The 20,608-nt window shown below is 32.9% G+C and overlaps 5 protein-coding genes across 7 annotated transcripts; 3 read left to right on the top strand and 2 right to left on the bottom strand.

Annotated features, from left to right (window-relative positions):
• Nucleotides 1–2,829: 2,829 nt before the first annotated feature.
• On the top strand, nt 2,830–4,252 carry LOC116349323 (transmembrane emp24 domain-containing protein 3). Its single transcript, XM_031780710.1, has 4 exons — nt 2,830–3,231; nt 3,321–3,431; nt 3,519–3,728; nt 3,854–4,252. Exons 1-4 carry the CDS (start codon nt 3,076–3,078, stop codon nt 4,019–4,021), a joined length of 645 nt encoding a protein of 214 aa, XP_031636570.1. The 5' UTR covers nt 2,830–3,075; the 3' UTR covers nt 4,022–4,252.
• On the bottom strand, nt 4,249–5,376 carry LOC116349322 (protein YIPF5-like). The gene is made up of 2 exons (XM_031780709.1): nt 5,221–5,376; nt 4,249–5,145 (listed from the first exon to the last, which is right to left on the bottom strand). Exons 1-2 carry the CDS (start codon nt 5,222–5,224, stop codon nt 4,385–4,387), a joined length of 765 nt encoding a protein of 254 aa, XP_031636569.1. The 5' UTR covers nt 5,225–5,376; the 3' UTR covers nt 4,249–4,384.
• Nucleotides 5,377–5,867: 491 nt separating this feature from the next.
• On the top strand, nt 5,868–18,171 carry LOC116349400 (protein abrupt-like). 3 transcript variants are annotated; one of them, XM_031780813.1, is made up of 8 exons: nt 5,868–6,227; nt 6,338–6,377; nt 6,835–6,928; nt 7,115–7,280; nt 13,324–13,878; nt 13,952–14,044; nt 17,003–17,129; nt 17,286–18,171. In XM_031780813.1, the coding sequence occupies exons 3-8, from the start codon at nt 6,890–6,892 to the stop codon at nt 17,623–17,625; spliced, it is 1,320 nt and encodes a 439-aa protein (XP_031636673.1). In that variant the 5' UTR covers nt 5,868–6,227; nt 6,338–6,377; nt 6,835–6,889; the 3' UTR covers nt 17,626–18,171. The 3 variants fall into 3 exon arrangements, with proteins under 3 accessions (XP_031636673.1, XP_031636672.1, XP_031636674.1); XM_031780812.1 differs by lacking the exon at nt 6,338–6,377; XM_031780814.1 differs by lacking the exon at nt 6,338–6,377 and having other exon boundaries at nt 5,871–6,227; nt 13,973–14,044.
• LOC116349401 (histidine-rich glycoprotein-like) lies at nt 14,549–16,074 on the top strand. Its single transcript, XM_031780815.1, has one exon. It carries the CDS (start codon nt 14,886–14,888, stop codon nt 15,966–15,968), a length of 1,083 nt encoding a protein of 360 aa, XP_031636675.1. The 5' UTR covers nt 14,549–14,885; the 3' UTR covers nt 15,969–16,074.
• Nucleotides 17,877–20,545, bottom strand: LOC116349398. The gene is made up of 6 exons (XM_031780811.1): nt 20,356–20,545; nt 20,073–20,296; nt 19,593–20,000; nt 19,362–19,495; nt 19,151–19,278; nt 17,877–19,070 (listed from the first exon to the last, which is right to left on the bottom strand). The coding sequence occupies exons 1-6, from the start codon at nt 20,381–20,383 to the stop codon at nt 18,385–18,387; spliced, it is 1,608 nt and encodes a 535-aa protein (XP_031636671.1). The 5' UTR covers nt 20,384–20,545; the 3' UTR covers nt 17,877–18,384.
• Nucleotides 20,546–20,608: the final 63 nt, after the last annotated feature.

Here is a 20,608-nt window from a genome sequence, read left to right as displayed (position 1 = left end):
ACAAATTTTCGTAAATCAAAAAGTGAAGACCTTTTTTAGCTCTTCACTTTTTGAAATGGAAGACATCCATTTTCTCACGAGCTATCACTGAACTTAACAACACCCGAATAAAACTAAATTAAAGAAACAAATGGACATGATGAATATAATAGCAATCACTTAATGAAACTGAATAAATTAAAAAAATAGAAGAGAAAAACTAGCACAATACGTTCGCTGTATGTATTTGTATATCCTATCGTTCCCTCTTCAAATATAAATCAGAAAAACAGATCATGACGCAAGTTATTTTTTATTAAAGATTTTTTTTTGTTTTGAAAAAATATGCACATGTGACAGCCAGAGTCAATTACATATAATTGTGGGCGAATTGAAAATTCATTTAAAAAAAGTACAGGATGTATTTTTCTTATTGTAGAATAATTATAGTGTAAGAATATGATTCGCAGTTTTCAATCCTTCATTTTTAATGTGCAACACACAAAAATTTTATCGAGCGCAAGCGGGGAAAAGATTAGCAATTCGTGTACAATTTGACAAATGGGTTTGATTACCAATTTTCTTGGTCATTACTTAAAATAATTTCATTCGAAGTGTTATCATTTATTCATTCAGAAGAACGGAACATTCTGGACGATTTTAAAGGTTGAACACATAACTTCACACTGTGAATAATTAAAATCATAATGCATGGGACAAACAAGGTTTTAAGAAATGTTGGACAATTTCAATAGAACCAATAAAATTCGTTTTGTATAAAAGCGCTAAAAAGCAAAATTCGTTTCAGTAACTGATAGTAATTTGGATAGTAAGTAATAATGAAAAAATAAAGAAAGATTTTTTAAAAATTGAGTTTTGTCTTTTGATTATCACGATGACCAGTGCTCGGTAAAAAAAGTGTCAAATTTTGATAGTTTTAAATTAACTATTGGTAGAATTATTTTTAATTTTTGGTATATCTATCAAATTACAGAATGACACCATTGCCGACGGCTCAGAAAATGTTAACATGGCTTTGCATTCTTAATTCAAAAAACGACCAAAAAAAGAATTCGCACATTGCATTCACTTTCGCTGTTGTTGCCTCAGAGGTCTTTGTATCCATTGCTTTTTTGACATTTATTTTTAAGAATGCAAAAGTTGATTTCGAAGGAACCGTATTTGCATTATGTCACTCAATTGTAACTGTTGGAATGGTATATCTCGCATTAGTGGCATTTCTTGTGCGACATGGAATTTGTACCGTTTTTGAACAGTTATCGGAAATTTATTACACAAGTAGGATTTTTAATATTTTATAGGACAATACTCTGTAAAAATATGACCGAAATATTGTTTCAAATTCAGACAATGGTTGTGATCGGTTTCAATTCTTGGCAAAAGCAAACAACAGATGTGAATCGTTGTGGAAGTTTTTCTTCCAAAGGGTTGCCCCAACATTCTGTGCCTCATATGCGTTTCTAAGTGCAGCTTCAGTTCTGTTTTGTTTCTATTCACATGGAGAGTTCAAAAAGGATCAATTATACGTACCGTACCCTTTGGCGTGAGTGACATTTTCGTTCTCAACAAATAAAATGCATTAATTGAATTTTCTCTCAGTCTGCCCTGGAATCAAACGACACCATTGGGCTATTTTGGAGAAATCTGCGTTAGCATTTCATACGCCACATCCTATTGTATTATGAATGGTGTCGTTCTCATGACATTCATTTCAATGTGCTTCCATCATCAAGCGTTTTATGAAATGTTTCGTCATACATTGTCCGAATTGGATAATGCCGATGAAAGCCGCAATGACACAGAGTTTTTCAGCAAACTTGTGAAATTTCAAATACAAATTCGAGAGTAAGAAATATACATCGATGCGAGTAAATTTTCAAAAATATTTCAATCATTAAATTTTCCATACAGTTGGTTCATGAATTCGTCTGAAGTCTACTCTTCTATTAATGTGCTTGAACTTCTCATGAGCATGTTGGGTTTGGCTGCTTGCATTTTTCAATTGGATCTAGTAATTTAATTTGGTTCCATTCGATTTGGTCATTGTTCGAAGTAATTGGGAATTCCGTATTTTCAGAAATCTCAAGATTTGGATGTAAATGCCGCTATTTTTGTATTAGTGGCTATGTGTGCCTTGTTAAATCTTTTTGTACATTGTTATTTTGGAAAATTGGCCTCGCACAGCTATGAAAAAATGGTTGAATGTTTATTTGAAAGTAATTGGAAGGATTTACCAAATGATTTTCAAAAGTATTTCATCATTATTATTGCAAACGCCCAAAAACCAATTTTCTATCACGGATTCAAGATGGTCATATTGAATTTGGAGACTTTTGCAAAGGTGAGTTCAATTTAATTTTATACATGAAAAACTGTTGCGTTTTCTATTTAATTTTCATTTTAGGTTATAAAAACAGGTTTGTTCGCTTTTATTACCATTTCATTTGGATTATATTATATACATTTTTTTTTACAGCATTCAGCTACTACCTTCTTTTCAAGACAATGGTCGATTAGTGGAATCAACTTTGACCTTAAAGAAACCATCGGACGTCTCGGTTCCATAGATTATTTCGATAATATGCATTCATGAGAATAAATTAATCACAATTCTTGGTACTAGGCCTAATCAAAAATAAACAATTTAAAAAAAATCAGCGTTTATTAAAGTTTGATCTCTTTTTAAATGAACACAACTCAAATATTCATAAAAATATCTCTTTCGTATTGTTGGCGCCATCTATCGTCATAATTCATAAGAACAATTGATACACGTAACTGATTAAATGATAGCGTGACATTTTCGGCGAATGAAAATAGGCAAATTGACAGCTGCCAAAAGTAAAACACTTTTTTCTCTCATTAAAGTTACACATATGCATATTTCAGAATTTGTCATTTGATCGTATATACGCTGCTATCAAAATCAAATTCAATAAACCTCAATGAATCCAATACATAACAAATAAACACTCATTTTCGGTGTTACGTTCAACGATTTAACGAGAAAAGGAATAAGTGTCAATCGAGTGACGGACCACATAACACAAATTCATTGGTTAACAATTCACAAAAATGCTTACAAATAGTTTATTGTGTTATTTTTTGGCACTATTTTTAGTGTATCAGAGTGTATCTGGTGTAGAATTAACATTCGATTTGCCAGATAGTGCTCGTGATTGTTTTTATGAAGAGGTTAAAAAGAATACGTCCGTAGTTTTAGAATATCAGGTAAGAAATTGGCACAACTTCGGCAATGGAACGACTGGAACTTTGATCGATGACTAATTATTGTGGTATTTTTGTTTTTACTAATTAAGGTTGTGACCGGAGGGCAATACGATGTTGACGTAGTGCTAGAGGGACCAAACCAAGAAATTCTTTATCAAAACACTCGATCTCAATTCGATTCACATCAATTCACAACAGATGTAAGCATTTCGTTACTTTCGGCGAATGCATAATGCGCATTTTATTGATTAACCACGATCTTTTAACAAATTGCTCGATATTTTCAGACGGACGGTGTATATACGGTGTGCTTTAGCAATGAATTTTCAACATTCAGTCACAAAATTATTTATATGGATTTCCAAGTTGGCGAAGAAAACCCATTGACACCAGACTTTGAAGCGCATTCGACGGCATTGACACAACTCGAATCAGCCGCTCAGGAAATTCACAAGAGCCTGAACGCGATCTTAGATTATCAAACACATCATCGTTTGGTGAGTACAATCCATGACTGTAAAGATTTTCGGGATATCTTCCGGCATTCATCGTTATTTTTTATTTAAAAAACTCTGAAATTTTTTAACAAAGTTCAACATTTTGATATAATTGATAATTGTAGCGTGAAGCTCAAGGTCGCAAACGGGCCGAAGAATTGAATGAACGTGTACTTTGGTGGTCAATTGCTGAAGCATTCGCTATTTTCGCCATCACAATCACACAAGTGCTTGTACTAAGAAACTTCTTCACTGATCGGGCCGCGCATCAACCACGATACGGACGTTTGTAAAACAGTTTTTTTTAGCTTAATATTGAGTACATGATGTAATTTATCTTTGCTGTTTAAATTTTTTTTCCATAACACGGTGCAACATAAACAAAGAACAAAAAACAAAACAGAAAAATCTTTTTAAAGGAAAACTCAACAGAATGAACAAATTAGTGTGCTTAGATTGAGAATGCAATTTATGTATTTAAATAAAAACAAAATGGAACAAAATACCAAAACGAATGTAACATTTTTCTCTCTCGTTTTTTTTTCGAAATAAACTTACTTTTTAGAGTTAAAAAAATACCGTTTTTTGTAAAATGAATGTTTATTGAACGACTAAAATGGTTGCTATCAGCTTAAAATGTGATGTTTTTCATTTTTTCAAAAAATGACCAAAAATGTGAATAAAATATAAATGATGGCCGTTGGATAAGCGATGAGTGCGCCGTTGCTCGATTGATTTGACATGATGCCCAAAATGCGTGCCGTTTGAAAAGTTGACAGACACACTGCGATTATTCCGGCCAATATTGAGAATGAATTCATTGTATTGAGACTGAAGAAAATGCCGATAATTGAAAACCAAACCATGTGCAACATTCCATAGCCCAATGCGCTCGCAACCCCTTTGATGGTTATGAAATGCTCTTGATGACCATAAGACATTTGTTTCAACAATATATACATTCCCAGCACCGATACCATTGATAAAGCGTACAAATGACTGAAAATGAAGACCTTTCCCGCCAAAAACAAACATGCGCCGAACAAAAAGCAAAAGAAAATCGGACCAAATAAATCGGTGTCGATCAAAAAGTGCTCATTCGCCAATTGATTGGAGAGAAATGGATTCATGAATATCATTGCTTTCTCTTTGATCTGCCCAGGATAGATTTCCAGCTCTTCAAGTAGAGGTGGTTCATTTAATTCAATATTGTCAACGATGTCGGGTGCACATGTGATATTTTGTTGCGGCGACACCGATAGCTTGATTGAACAACCGCTGTATTGATTATCATTTGCATCGAAATATTGACTTTCATTCAGAGCCGATGCATTTGAATTGTTGAAATAATTGCTGACCATACCGAAACAATCTTTGATAACCACATGAATATCGCTGACATTGTGGTATTTGGATTCTGAAATGAAAAGAACCAAATCATAAACAATGGAAAGAATGCAGTTTGAGATATTTGAAGTCGTTTAAAATTTACCCATTTTAAGGTTTGTTCGACGAAAATCGTTTTTTAACGCAGTCTTCTATCGATTGCAATATGATTTTATAAAAACAACAAAAGATACTAGATTTTGACAAAACAAATCAAGACAATGCATGAAAAATGATGAAAGATTTTGTGTGTTTATTCACTAACGGTACCGTGTATCGCTTTTTCGTATGAAAAAGCGAAGAGCGCAATAAGTGTTACCAGATAGCTACAACACTGCCGCCTAATGAAAATACCAACAATTGCTATAAAATAACTGCTTTACAGCGAACAATTTATTTAATTCAGCGCAATTAAAAAGGAGAATTGAGAATATTTCTTTGGCAAAAATCATGTTTCCATTGAAAAATGTCTAAAAATCTGGAATTGTGAATGGAAATCGAATACATAAACTGCGGGAATAACGATGCATAATGCCGTAAGTGAGGTGTCATTGCGTGCACACACAAACACACCATCACAATATTCATCGATGTTTTTGTGATATCTCATATCACATATCACACACACCGTACACCATAATAAATGTGTTGTTATTATCGCCAAATTAGCTGAACTGTCAACAGCAATGCGGAGATGTCAATGTCGTTGTTGCGTGTTATTCTATAGTATATCGGTTGTGCTTGGCACACACGATTATTGCCACAGCAATAACACATATCAAATCGTGTCTGTTGTTAGTGCCGTCTTGACGGACCCAAAGAATATTTATCGTCGATATGTGCTCTGCTTAACATTTCTGGTTGAACAGTGAACGAGTGACAATCGTCTTTCTGGAAGCTCACAGATTTTATAAAATCGTTTACACAATCGTTTCTGTCTGTTTTTTTTTTTTTCAAAAATTTAATTTCACACTTCAAGTCAAAGTGTTTCACACTTTTTTTCTGCAATATTTTCTCGCCTCTTAAGACAGTTGCAAGTCAGAACAATTATCGTAATTGGTTTTGTTGTCAATTTCCAAGAAATTCTTGGTGCTGTAAATAAAAACGATACTTGTAAGTAAACAAATGCAACAATTTTCTACGATGAAAATATTTAGTTTGTGATTTTTAAGTGCGTTATAAAATGAGTTAATTCCAATTTATAAATTAAACGATTTTAAAAGAAAAGAAGAAGCAAAAAAAAAAAGAAAAACACTTTTCAAGGTGCGTATTTCATGCGAAATATGGGAGACATTCTTTTATTTATAGTAAGCTAATTTTGTTGGATGGATCAGAAAAAAAACACGAAACAATTCGAAAATACGCGTTGCGTACCGAAACGCATTTTCTTTATTCAAGTGACGACCTCAGCATATACTCTTATTGCATGACGATTTAAATTAAATAAATATTTAGTGAAGTGCACAACAGAGACCGATTCAGAATCAAAACAAAATAAAACCGCGCCAAGTTATACCATATTCATTACACATCAAAACACTCTTTTGCAGCCGTTTTAGTGCATTTCTTTCTTTAAACAGAAACAAATTTATCTACGCAAATAATTCATTTTCGTGATGAAAATTGGGTTTTGACTTTTAACCATTACCTATTTTTAAAAAAGACAATTAATTTTGAACAAAAAAAGATACACTATATTGACTATTTACGTTACTCGCAGAAAAAAATCACATCAGCTGTTTTTTGTGTGGCATTTCAACTGGTTCAACGCAAAAATGGATGATGAATTTGCATTATGCTGGAACAATTTTCAGGTTTGTCTGTTTTTTTGCAGCCTACTCTTTAAAAAAAATTATTTTAAATATCAACGAGGAAAAGCGTCTTTTTTTTAATTTTTAAACTATTTTTTAAATAATAACTTTTCGTATTATTTCATTTTTAAAGTAAAAGAACCGTTTTTTTTTTTCAAAATGACTCTATTCGATTTTTTGGATTTTCAGGAGAACATTGCGTCCGGCTTTCAAAATTTATTCGACCGTGGCGATTTGGTGGATGTAACTTTAGCATGCGATGGAAAACTGTTACAAGCACATAAAATTGTGTTGGCGATTTGCAGTCCATACTTTCAAGAGATGTTCATTACGAATCCATGCCGTCATCCAATCAGTAAGCATTTTTTTTAATCTATCTACTTTTGATTGGTCTTCGATTTCTTTATGATTACGCGTCGATTTCTTTAATAGAAATTTAATTTAAACGAAACAAAATATTGATCGCTGATAAAAATATCATAGTTGAATCAAGTGTAAGGGTTGAACATCAAAACTAAGTAATCGATCGATGTAAACAAGCATTTGAATAATGAGAGAATGTATCACTTTTTGTGTCCTATTATTAACCGCCGACTCAATTCAATAGCCGACCTTTCTTTGTATTAAGTGAAATGGTGATACAAATTGTTTCCAATTCTGATTTAACAAAAATAGTAAGTCGTTTCGTTTGAAAAATTCATGAAAAATAATCAATAGTTTGTAGCTGGAAAAAGGTCATAATTTTGTTGAATATTTCGAAATTGTTTTTGTTACACCAACTGTGAGAGGTTTGAAAATTGACAATAATTCAAAACAGCCTATAAAAGAAATACAGAAGTCAATCACCTTATGTGAAAGGCAGGCGTCATTTTTATGGATACCAGAATCTTCAAATATTTCGAGAAAACGTGTTGTACCATTATCTAATAACAAGGTACTTAATAATAAAGTGTTGGCGTCGGCAAATTGCGTATTTGAAGTCTGAAACAAAAATAGTGCTATTATTTACGATATTGTGCATATACATGATCTCTTTGGAAATCAGATTATGAGCACATGTCCGTCATATTATGTGCTAGATCATTCAATGGTTGCATGACAAACGAGAGAACTTCGATCCGAAGCTAATTACGAACGCATAGATATTTTTTTTCCGTTCAATACACATTCATATCTTCTTTTCCTTCGAAAGTTCGTATTTTCTTTATCATTATTTGTGTGTTCGGTTGTTGTTGTGCTTGTGAGTCTTGAGCGAATCACCTTTAACCCCGTTTGTTGATATCAAGGAGAATTTTATCTTTTCATTACAGTTGTGTCGGCATAAAGTCGCTCCGAATGCCACCAAAATGATCGCAAAATAAGTCACATCATAGAAAACTGAATGTCGGATGTGTGTGTGTTTTTTTTTTCTTCTTCTTTCGAATTGAGATATTCAACTGAACAGTTTTTCTAATTAAAACACTGATAACTGGAAACAAAATGAACACAAGAAAAAAAAGAACATACGAAGGAAAGACAGAACAAACATCAATCGATCTATATATTGCTTCACAGCATCTACAGAAAATGTTCAGAATTTTGTCTTCTTGTGATATTTTATCAAAAAAATTATTTGAAACACGAAAAGGAGATAATATTGGCGCGCGCAAATCAAATGCGCTGTTGCTTGTTTTGTTGACGTTAAGTGACATGAATATTGTGTGTCATCAATGCCCTTAAAATGTTTCTATTGCGAGCACATGATATAGAGAAATGCGAATCGACGTTACGAATGAACTATCATCAAATTCCTTTATCAATTTTTATGTTTTCAATTTAGCGTGTGCGTCCTTTCTCTGTCTTAGAATCGTAAATACGAAGAGCGAGAGGGAGATAGAGAGAACGAGAGAGATGATGTGCTTCGATCGGCCGTATTTCTCATTCTTTTCATGACAATTTTTATTCGATTTTCTTCGATTTTTGTTTAGCTACCAATGTGAACGCGCGCGCACGCTCACGTTATCACTGCGTTTATTCTCTTTTCTGCTCTTTCTTGCTCAAATATGGTATATTGCTTACTACAGACATCTTTTCTCTAGTCCCAATGTATAACCGCACAACATTTTATTTTAATATAAAAGGAGAAGAACCGATAGGGAAATAAGAGATCATTTCATGTAAAATAAACTAATGACATTTTAACCTTTTGTAGAGCAATACAAAAACACAAATAAGTCTTTCGATATTTTTCATTCGCATTCTGTTTTTTTCCCTTCAAGCAGCGTTTTTTTTTCGTTCACACTTGTTTCTCTTGACTCTGCATAAAAATTGTCGCTCATTTTGATTTATTTGTTGATGTGATGATCAGTTGAGAACAAAAAAAAAGTCCACATCATATTCGGTCTTAATTACATTTATATATTAGATCCATTAAATGATTTGTTATCGCAAGTGTAGCGTACAACTGATATCAGTTGTTCGATGTTCGATTTTGTGTGACCTGTTATCTGCATATTTTAACTTATTGATGCTCATCAATATTTCTAACTTATCGTGTGTTCACACACAAAATGCGTCGATATAAATATATATATATATAACAAAACAGATATCGTCATCCAATATTTGGATTACAAAGTGTGTGCGACGTGGTTTTAAAGCACTTTTCCATAAGGAGCAATATTCTAATTGTGTTTATTCATAAATATTAATTGATCGCCGATAATAATATTAAACAGCTTTACTGGTGAGGCGCGAAAATATCTTTTAAAACTATGGCATGGCACTTGATGGAATGTGACTTGGAAAATGTCTGAAAATTGCAAGTTGGCATACGTTGTCAAATTGAACCCCCATCCATGACCTAAATTTATATTCCTTTGCGTCAACCACTTAATTAACGTCAAATAATAACAAATTTTCGTTCGGATAACTGTAATCATAATAATTTGGATAAGCGAGAATATTCATTAGCAAGATATCTGTTTTGTCTGCACGCAATGAAATTTACATTAACGTCAATCGACTCCCTTGTTTTTTTTTTTTGGTGGATTAGAGAATCGTCACCTACAACATTCCGCGTGTTTGTATACAAATTTCGATCGATTTTCGAAAAGCGTAAACATCTGTAACATGCATTGAAATCATGATAAATCGATAATTTTTCACGTCCCGAAATGAAATTGTTGTGGTGCGTATTTATTATTTGCTATTTGTTGTAAATAGGTTGTTTGTATTTGTAAATGTATTTAAAATGCAACAGATCAAAATGTTATCACATTTTCTGTGAGTAAATTGTGTATCTTCTTTGCGTCTATTTTCTCTTTCCCATTCGACTCAGTAGGTATTCGTTGCTTTTTTTTCTTTGAATATTCTTTTATTTCAATATTATGATAACCTCCGATGCTTAGATCAACAAATAAATTAACAACACGATGTGTCGTACATGATTTTTTTTCCATTCCACACACATAGTATATATGGGATATGTATCATTTCGGAATGAGTTCAGTGAATTTATCAGAAAATCATCACGACAAATGTTCAAAGTTCGATGATGATAAGAATAACAACCATTTTCTAGACCATTTTGTACACCAAACGTGTAAACTATATGTACAGAAATCGAATCTTCGAGTCTTTATAAATATATCGATTCTCATTTTTTGGAAAATGATAACAAAATAAGATAAAATGCAATAAATATGACTCTATTTTATGGCTAAAGAAGAAAGAAGAAAGAAAAAATCAAAAAATTTGATTTACAGTACACAAGAAAAAAAAAGCGTAGATGGATTATTGATGTGGTTTAGCGAAAGTCATTGAATCGACTCGATCGAAAGTAAGAAATGTAATACAAAGATATAGATATTTATATACATAAATGTGAGTACAGGAAGAAGACGACGACGAAGTGAACAAAAAGAGTAATCATGAAATGAACATGCGTTAAGTAAATAAATTCGATGTTGTTTAAAATGGACTATAAAAATTCAGCAGACCTATCTACTGCTAGTAGCAACAAGTTCAATTGATTTTGATATATTGTTTTCATTATTATTGACAGGCGCGCACACCGATATCGCCATCAACAAATACTTCATTAGATATCGATAAACGTATCGATATTGAATTCGGACTCAGTTCAACATAACGGTTTCGGTTTTTATCTCTGTCTCTTTCCATTCCATTCTTGCGTCACATGTTGCGTCTCTGTACCGCGCACTTTTCATTCCACACACTTTGTCACGTTTCGTTTTTTCTTCATCATTCGCGCGCGCAATTGTATTTGTTGTCACCGAAACGGGAGCCATATATTTTAACGAAATGTATTTCATTTTTGTTATAGATAATTATAAGATATTAATCAATTCTATGGGTTTTACTTTAGATTTGTTTGCTCTTAAGTGTTCAATTATTGAACTTCAATAACAAGTGAAGTCGTAAAAAATCATCATCAATTTTTAGAGACAGAAAAGAGAATGTGATAAATGATAATAAATGATAGAAAATTTCATTTAATCGAATATACATACACCGTACAAGACTTTTTCATGCCGTTTTCAATGTACTTATCAATAAGCCATTTCATAACATTCGTTCCAGATATTTTTTTTTATTTCCTATCGAAACTATCGGATTTTATTCTATGAGACAAATTATATGCGGATGTTCGTGATTATGTAATTTGTGTTAAAACATACATACTCAAGGAATCATATGGAAAATGTCTCTCTCTTTCAATGGACACCATCATTTAAAGTTGACTTAAACTGATAACTTTTTGCCGATGTATTTACATATTCGTATCAGAAATGATTTAATATCATATACACGCGCCTTTTAACACCCTAGCTTGTATATTTCAGATGTAAAAATGGTAGTTCGATCGCAACTCTGACGCAACCATAAATCATCAATATATCGTATTCGCTGACAAAAATCGAAATTATTATTTCTTGTAATTATTCTTCATTTTCTTTTTGTTCGTATTGTTTTCGATTTCGTACAAGTATGATAATACAAAACCGTATCGTATATCATTTTTCGTACGAAAATACATTCATATCGATCATTCATCGAACGTAACCAAAGAAATGTGGAAAAAAAGAGAAGAAAATAAGATAGTAGTAAGAATTTGAACCTGAAAAAAGGTCAACATATTTTTTCTCTCTTTGAACACGTGATGAAAGTAACACTAAGACATATTCCTCATTATTCGACTTTCCGCGGAAATTGTCTGCTTTTCTCTTCTCTCATATTCATCCCTTATCAGCTCTAACAACCTAGCAAACGTATTTTCGATCTTTTTTCGGTGTGACATTTCTGATGAACTCATTCTACTGCTCTATTTTCGCCGTGTTGCTCACTTTTCTCACAATTGTGGTAATTTTGTTTTTGAGAATTTGATACTGAATCTTCACAGATTGAATATTGTGTTGGCAACACCTCAACTGATATCGCTTGATAAATAAAGAAACAAGCATGACTTTAGTATGTATATATATTCCGTTGCAATTTGTTGACTTATCAAAACGGAATTCGTACATAAACATTTGCATCAAATGTTACATGCACTGTGCAAACATGCCGTTATGCTCCATACTATATGTAATGGGTTGTACGTAACGACGAGGGGTGTCCCATTTATAAAAAAAGTGGGGTAGAGATAGAGTTGATCCTGTGTAAAGCGGTTGTGTTGCACATAAATGTGATAATAAAAAGTTATTTTTGCCATTTCATTCGAATGCAACCATAAAATTCTATTGTAGTGGTTTATTATTTGTATTCGTGTAAGAGAAAGAGTCAAAAAATGATAACAACAAACAAAATGTCTCAAGTCAAATTGTGCACTCTGCGTTTTTGTATTGTATTTAAACGCATCAAAAATTAAATACATTCTTGCTTTTGAATGCATATTTTTTCTCTTCGTCTCTCTTTGGTTTCATGAATACGATAAAAACGTGCCGAAATACATTCGTAAAGGTTGGAGTGCCAACGATGTATAGTTTTATAAAACTGCGTGCAACAGTTTCTTTTATTGAAGAGAGACAATGTCTGTGCGAAAATGTTTCGCGCGATAAAATGTTATTGTTTCGAATTATTTTTATTGGCTGTGTCAACAAACATATTTACGTTTTGAAATAGAAAAAGAGTGATGAAACATGCAAGATATACATGAGATGTATAATGCGCATTTTCCAAAGAAGATCTTTTAATTTAAAACAAAAAATGTGCCCTACAGACGATATTATTACGAAAGTTAATTAGAGTTTGTTTTGTTAACACATTCCCTGTGACTTTTTCGGAATTTCTGCTATTCAGTGAATATTCACGTGTCATCTAGATTAGTTGAAGAAAAGCGTCAAAATACTAATCATCAAATAATAATTTTATTGCTTTTTTTTGTTTAAACCTAGTCGTACTCAAAGACGTATCATACACGGTGATGACGGAATTGTTGCAATTTATGTATCAAGGAGTTGTGAATGTAAAGCATACCGAATTGAATTCGTTCATGAAAATTGCTCAACAATTGCAAATAAAAGGTCTTGCCACGTCATCGTCAAATCAACAAATGCACCCAAGTCAAGCGCATCATCATTCACAAAAGTCACCGTCCAGTCCGGCTGGTAGTTTTGGTGCGAAAAATGAAAACTATCCGAATGCATTCCATTCGAGTCAATTGAGTGGACACAAACGAGCAGCACTCGACTATAGCAATTTGCATAATGAAAGCGGCGGCGGCAGCGGTTCATCAAAAAAACATTTGAAACGAACATCAGAAAGTGTTGACAATGATGTTAGTACCGAATCAATGGATAATCTTAGCACCTCCGAAGATGGATTTCCAATTCCACAAATCTCGATGATCGAATCCGGACGATTTGATTTATCGAATGTGAAAAGAGAAACTGGCGATTCACCGGGAGCGACACGAAATCTATCAGCACCGTTTAACTTTGATTATAACCGTGAGTAGCAATTCATTTGAAGGCCTTCCTATTGTATGCGTAACAATCGAACTGAATTTATGTAGAATAACAGAAAATTACGATTTTTTCAAAGGCTTAGCAAATGCATCGGCAGCAGGAAGCAGCGCATCAACAATTAATGCCAATCATATGGAAATTCCAACGGGTGAGTTAAACTAATTATGTTTGCTTCACTTGCACACTATCACTTTTGTTACCCTTTGCTGTAAATTCTTGCGTTTTATAAATAAATGGGAGAAATTAAAATGGAAACTTTGCATCTCTTTTTCGAAAGAGCATTTTATCCACTTTTGTAGTTTTACATAAATGTGAGCGGGGAAGTGAAAAAAATGAAATTTCTTCTTTTAGTTTCACCCATTCAAGTAATCTAACCACATTCCTTTTGCATAACTTTGTTTCAACCACTTGCTTCGACTAAATTTATATGTGTTTATTACTACCAAAAAGCTACATTTTGTTTGATTTGTAAATTGACAACAATTGTTTACCTAAAAAACTTATTGTTTTCTTATTTCACCTGTAAAAAAATGCTTATCGATCTACAAATGTACAAAAAAATGAACAAATTTCCTTTGTGAAAATCAATTTCTTTGAATTAAAATAATGTTTTTGTTTGTGAATTTATATGTAAAATGTAAAATTAACCAAATATTCAACTTTTACTTTTAATCCTAGTCAAATAAGTGTTATTATTTTATGTTAAGGTTGAGGCTTTATTTTTCGTTCACACCACACAGTGTAATTTGTTAACAAAAAAACCAGCGTCTCAAAGAAACTACTTATCACTACCTGAACTTTGAGTGCAATCTTTTGTTCTATTCTTGCTTTATTAATAAAATTCAATGTTCACCACTTTTTCTTTTCCACCTGTACAAACCGCACCTATTGCTTTGCGTGTAAATTTCGTATGTATAACTCAATGTTGAAGCGAAACGATTAAAAAGTGATATTATTTGCTTTCTTCCTCTCTCTCTCTCTCATTTTGTATGGCCAATCAAATTTCAGGTGGAAATGTAACGATGCTCTCATCGACGTCGTTATTGCATGCTAATTGCATTTTCAATCGAAACAATACGGTTGCAACGCAACAAGGAATGAAAACGTATTGGTTGTGTAAATCGTATCGCATAACGATGTGCCGAGCGAGATGCATTACACATCAGGGTCGTGTACTATCGGCCACCGGTGTGCATAATCATCAACCGCACATGAAAGGATCGTATCCAAATTCGGAATTTGTCCAAAGTGGCAACACAACAACATGTGCAACAAGCAATGGAAATAGTATATCAATATCAATGCGATTACCGTCTTCAATTCCAGTCACAACAGTAACAACGCAATCACATTCGTCGTCACCGACATCACAATCAATATTGCCAGCAACATCACAACACCAAGAGGTGCCACATTCTCAACATCACTTAAACAATGAAAATCAAACGCAAGAACCGCCAAATCATACGGTTACAACGAATGTTCATCATTCGCCACCGTCAAACCATCAACATCATTCGCATCACAGCGAACATCCAACGTCATCATCACATGCCAATAATAATTCAACATCGCTGCAGAATATGATGCAAAATGTTCTATCACAAAACAATTTAATGCAATTAACGAATATGACACCGATTCTCAATCCAATGCATAACCACTCGCACATGGCACACTTGCATAGTTCACACCTTTCGAATGAATTACATGTTACACCGAGTCAAAATCATGAAAATAATGAAAATAATGAAAATTTACACAGCCCAGATTCGCCCAGAAGTTCAATGCATCATGCTCAACTGGTTCGACACCAAATGACAGACGATGTTAATCGAATGACCCAACATCATTCACATTCGACGGGTACAATGCATGGACAGCAACAGCAACAGCAACATCACCACCACCATCATCATCAATCCAATGAAAATAATTCGCCCGTTGGATTGTCACCAATCGAAACACCACCACATCGAAGTCAATTAACATCTGAATCCGATTCGAATGTTCATCATTCGCTTGCAAATGAAATGACCTCATCGTCATCATTCAAACTCGAACAGATTTAGAGTGAACATCAAATTGAATTCAATGAAATGTAAAGATAGTTAAATAATAATTTAAACCAAAAAACCCAGTGCATTTTGAAGGATTCTGTACAAAAAAACAAATGCAAGCCATTTATTTCACTTTGATTTGAAATAAAATTATGTTTCCGTTTATATAATAATATATAGTTACATTTGAATGGGGTAGAATAAAAACTACTTCTCGAAAAATTGCTATTTTAAAACGAAACTTAAAAAAAATTTCAATAAAAAGTGAATCAATTTTTTTTTGTCCAATTGAAGTGAATCAAGAAAATTTTGTTCAATAAAAGTGAACCAAAAAAAAAATTTCACTCGGTTTTTTCAGTGTAAAATACACTAAAATGAATTTTTTTTTTGGGTTCACTTTTATTGAACAATTTTTTTTTGGTTCACTTCAATTGGACGAAAAAAAATTGATTCACTTTTCATTGAAAGTTTTTTTTAGGTTTCGTGTTTAAACATTTTTCGAGAAGTAGTTTTTATTCTACCCCATTCATTTATGCAAAACATGTTATTGTTATTAAGTAATTTCTAATTAAGAAAAAAATCATTATTTTCGATTTTACTTTTATTTTCATTCGATCCATGTGAATGAGTAGATTGTAAGCATTTTACGTCGTAAGAATTTTCTTTTGCGACTTAAGATGACTTGGTTGAAATAATCAAAAACATTTTACATTCAAATGAAATGAGTTTGCTTATTTTCTAATTGTTTTGGTAACTGCGTATTTAGAAACAAAGTAAAAAAAAACCTAATATACGGAAAAACGCTCGAATAAATGAAATTGCGCCAAATTTTGTTCCATTATTTAGGTATGTTTCACACATTCCACCTTTTTGGAGGTTTTTCTGTATAGACATTCTTTTCTTTCGAAAGAATTCTCTTGTCTGTACTACATTTTGCGTCTATTGACGACAATTCATCTGAATTGCATGAATTACATCAGCTAAAAAAATATCTCCTTAAAAAATTGACTGATTTCCTTTTATTTTTAAAAAATGTCGACGTATAGTAACACCCGGAGAAAAATGGTGCCACGGTAAATTGGAATTTATGCTCAGTCAACGTGGTAAACCGCTTTTAGTTCACGACGGACATTCATTTGGCATTCAATACATTCGCAAGGACAAAAAATACTGGTAAGTAAATCAAACATGATTTTGAAATGGAAAAAATACAATAATGATTACAAAGCCCAATTTTTTCTGGCGTCTTAAAAAAAATTGAACCAATTATTTTCTGCATTATTATTTTGTCTGAGAATTTTTCCTTCTTTTTTTCATTTAATTCCATAGGCAATGCAATTTATCTCGAAAATTCAATTGTAAGGCACGCGTGACAACAACTGATACGGGTGAGATAATTGTAACAAATAATGAACATTGTCACACGGAAATTCGGCAGCATTTGAAAAAAGACTACAAAAACAAATTAATGTTGAACGCTCTCAGTCACTTCAATCACCATCTAAATAACAGCATCCTATCAGGAAATGGGCCAATCGATGTTAGCAATAATAACAATAATCTTAATAATAATAACAACAGCAGCAGCAACGAAAATGCACGTGCTCGATCTTCTTCTCCGCAAATCAGTTCGAACGGCAGCTGGAACTTGAAAAAAGAGTCGAACTAGATGAAATTGCGCAAGTTGATGAATGTGTGAAGTACAAATGCAATGATACTCTAAAATCGTAATATTGAATACTATGAGCAAATTTTGTTTGACCAAAAAATATATATATATGTTTAATTCGGAAAATCTATCGTATGCCATGAAAATGTCAATTAGAAACTTTAGTGTTTAGGGTTTTTTCTCGACTTGTATGAATTGATATTTTGTGACAAATCGGGAAGATATGCAGCTAACATACCAAATGAATAATCTAAATTTAAAAAATGGTTTATTTTGTTTAAATGAACAACCTAAATATAACAATTATAATTTTACAACTTTTTTTATATTAATTTACAATGCGAATAGCTACAATCAAATGGATTAAGTAGAAAATATTAATGGAAGGGCCAAAAATAGCCGGTAATTTACAGATCAATGACATCTCTCTCAACTTATTCAAATAAGACTTAATCGTAATCAATTGTCTTCATTTAGCTAACAATGTCAATGTTAAAATTTAGAAAAGTGACGACCAAAAATACAATAACTGATAAGATTTGAAAATTACGGCAGTTGTTTTGATTTTTTTTTATAAAATCGTCTTTTTTATATATATAAATTTGTTGTTATTATTATTCGTAGAATTAAGTTTGTCGAAAAATAAATATTTTGAGTATAAAAATGCAGAGAAGATATTTTTTTTCGCATGCAATGCACTGGGGGGTTTTGAATAGTTTTGGTTTGTGCTTGTTTCACTAATGTAAAATGGTGACGTGATTACAGCGGTGCATCTGATGAAATCGATAAAATTTCCACCGAACTGTTCGATTTGTTGCTGTCAGATATCGTTAATATGTCAGATTTATCGGTTGATTTAGTTAAATTTTGACTAGTGTCTTCTGTTGATCCATCATAATCGAATGGAGTGGAAACACTCAGCTGAGTGTCATTGACGGTTACGATGCTTATATTTTCTGGTAAATGAAACGAATGTTGAATCTCTTCCTCGCCAAATTCCTCAAAAGATTTGTCTGACGATGAATTGCTTTCATTCTGCTGATCATCATCATAATTTAAACGTTCTTTAGAAGTCGATGGTGCTGTGTCTGTTGAACTTGTATCTGATGATTTCGCTTTTAGTGCAAGTAATTCGGCACCGGACGATTCACCACCAGACGGTTGAATATTTAGCATTTCCATTTTTTCGCTGATAATTTTCATTTGATTATTAGCCAAATCGAGCGCCTTGCTCACATTCAAATCGCGTATGTCGGATAACGGCAATACTTCAATGCGTTGAACCGGCTCGACTGGATCACGCGATGACGATGAGGCAACATCGGCTACTACTCGGGACCAAGCGGTTGGATTCAAAATATACTTAAACATTGATTTAATCAAAGTCACCAAAATATCTTTCATGAAGTAAACCACAACAGCCGTAATTAGAATACCATTTGTTGCTGCAAATAGATATACAAAATATTGAAGTTGGATTAATCGTTTTTTTATAGAAAAGAACATGTAAACCAAGACCACTCACCGCTTATTGAATGCACTATATCAGCCACTGTCATGAAAAATATCTTCAGCTGTTTCATCAGAACATTGGCGAAGAATTCGTGGAAAAGATCAATGACACCGCATTGTGTTTTTGTAGTACTTTGTTTCCTATTTAAAAAAAAAAAAATAAATATTGAAAATGTGTTAAGAATTCTTCGATTGAATTTGTTAAAAAGTATCCGAATACATACTCTAGAAAATCGCGGCATTTGGATCGTCCATCTTTTCCAATGAACCAATCGATCAAGTTCATTTTTTGCGGGCTCACACATGGGTTTTTTTCCACGCCATAAATGAAATCAACCGCTTGATTCAGTTCAATTCGCTAGAAAGGAAGAAACATAAAAGTTTACTCTGCGAACTCTATGGCGTCGAACCGTGTTCGGTAGCGAGAATAGGTCAAAGTGCAATAAGTTACTTACTCTATGACATTCGCTATCTAAATATTCATACAAACAATATACAATTGCGAAGAGGATGAAATATAAATATGGTATTTGGAAGCGACGACAGGCAAAGAAGCTCATTACAAAAATGACAAAATTGATGAGAATCGGTCGACTTCGTGGTAAAGTATTGAAATTGATTTCGGATATTGATGGCACTGACGAGAATGAAGGCAATTTCGGTATATTATCCCAAACTGTGGTTGCAAGATCAACGGTGTATTCTTTCACAAGTTGCACCGTCCCAAATTCAGTTTGTGCAAGAACTTCCGACACCAAGCCATCGATGTAAATCGGATCACTTGACCTTCGCAATTTTTCCAGTTGCTCTTTTGTGATATGGATATGAACATTACGATACATAAATTGTGTCGCCTCATCAAACTAAAAATAGAATCGGTCAAATTAGCACACAAATCAAAACAAAGATATTTAAAAATGTATTATGTCACGTACACGAAATTCGTTTGGATTAAACAAACTATTAACCAATCGTAGATATTCTGATTTAACTGTATTTTCGCATGGTTTACATAGCTCCGAGTGTGGACAGAGTTTTTGAAGTGGGTCCTTATCTTTGGTCCAGTCGTGCGGGTCAACCCATTCTGGATTCAAATATTCGTTATTACGACTCCTAACCACTGTTGCACTGATACAAAATAAAACTAAAACCGCTTGAACTACAAAATAAACAATATCAGTTTGCTGTAATAAATTCAATTCAATAATATGTGTTTACCTTTTATAAAACAGAAAGCCCGTAACATTTTTGATTTCCTTTTTTTTTTTTAAATTAAAAAACTAATAAAATGTATCTCCAATCGAATTTTCATGTGTGTAGAAATGAGACACGTAACTAGGATGTAAATGATGAAATTTTAGTTAAATTACGTAGTTTGTTGATAGCGCTGTAAATGCAAACAATAACTAGTGCGAAGAACGTGCAAGCTGTCAAACTTGTGTATGTTTATTATTCCTTTTCGAATATCAGA

This window comes from Contarinia nasturtii, unplaced genomic scaffold (assembly GCF_009176525.2).
Source record: "Contarinia nasturtii isolate CC-2019 unplaced genomic scaffold, AAFC_CNas_1.1 Cnas_scaffold_2861, whole genome shotgun sequence".
NCBI classification, from domain to species: Eukaryota; Metazoa; Arthropoda; class Insecta; order Diptera; family Cecidomyiidae; genus Contarinia; species Contarinia nasturtii.
The sequence above is the reverse complement of the archived record's forward strand: the minus strand, read 5'-3'. Positions and strand labels throughout refer to the sequence as shown.

Bases quoted from the DNA above. Each gene is read 5' to 3' on its own strand.
- LOC116349323 (XM_031780710.1), top strand. From the start codon at position 3,076: ATGCTTACAAATAGTTTATTGTGTTATTTTTTGGCACTATTTTTAGTG. The intron at 3,232-3,320 runs GTAAGAAATTGG...TTACTAATTAAG, and splicing joins CCGTAGTTTTAGAATATCAG to GTTGTGACCGGAGGGCAATA. The intron at 3,729-3,853 runs GTGAGTACAATC...TGATAATTGTAG, and splicing joins ATCAAACACATCATCGTTTG to CGTGAAGCTCAAGGTCGCAA.
- LOC116349400 (XM_031780812.1), top strand. From the start codon at position 6,890: ATGGATGATGAATTTGCATTATGCTGGAACAATTTTCAG. The intron at 13,879-13,951 runs GTGAGTAGCAAT...GTAGAATAACAG, and splicing joins GTTTAACTTTGATTATAACC to AAAATTACGATTTTTTCAAA. The intron at 14,045-17,002 runs GTGAGTTAAACT...GTCGACGTATAG, and splicing joins TCATATGGAAATTCCAACGG to TAACACCCGGAGAAAAATGG.
- LOC116349401 (XM_031780815.1), top strand. From the start codon at position 14,886: ATGGCCAATCAAATTTCAGGTGGAAATGTAACGATGCTCTCATCGACG.
- LOC116349398 (XM_031780811.1), bottom strand. From the start codon at position 20,383: ATGTTACGGGCTTTCTGTTTTATAAAAG. The intron at 19,496-19,592 runs GTAAGTAACTTA...CTTCCTTTCTAG, and splicing joins TAGATAGCGAATGTCATAGA to CGAATTGAACTGAATCAAGC. The intron at 19,279-19,361 runs GTATGTATTCGG...TTTTTTAAATAG, and splicing joins AAATGCCGCGATTTTCTAGA to GAAACAAAGTACTACAAAAA.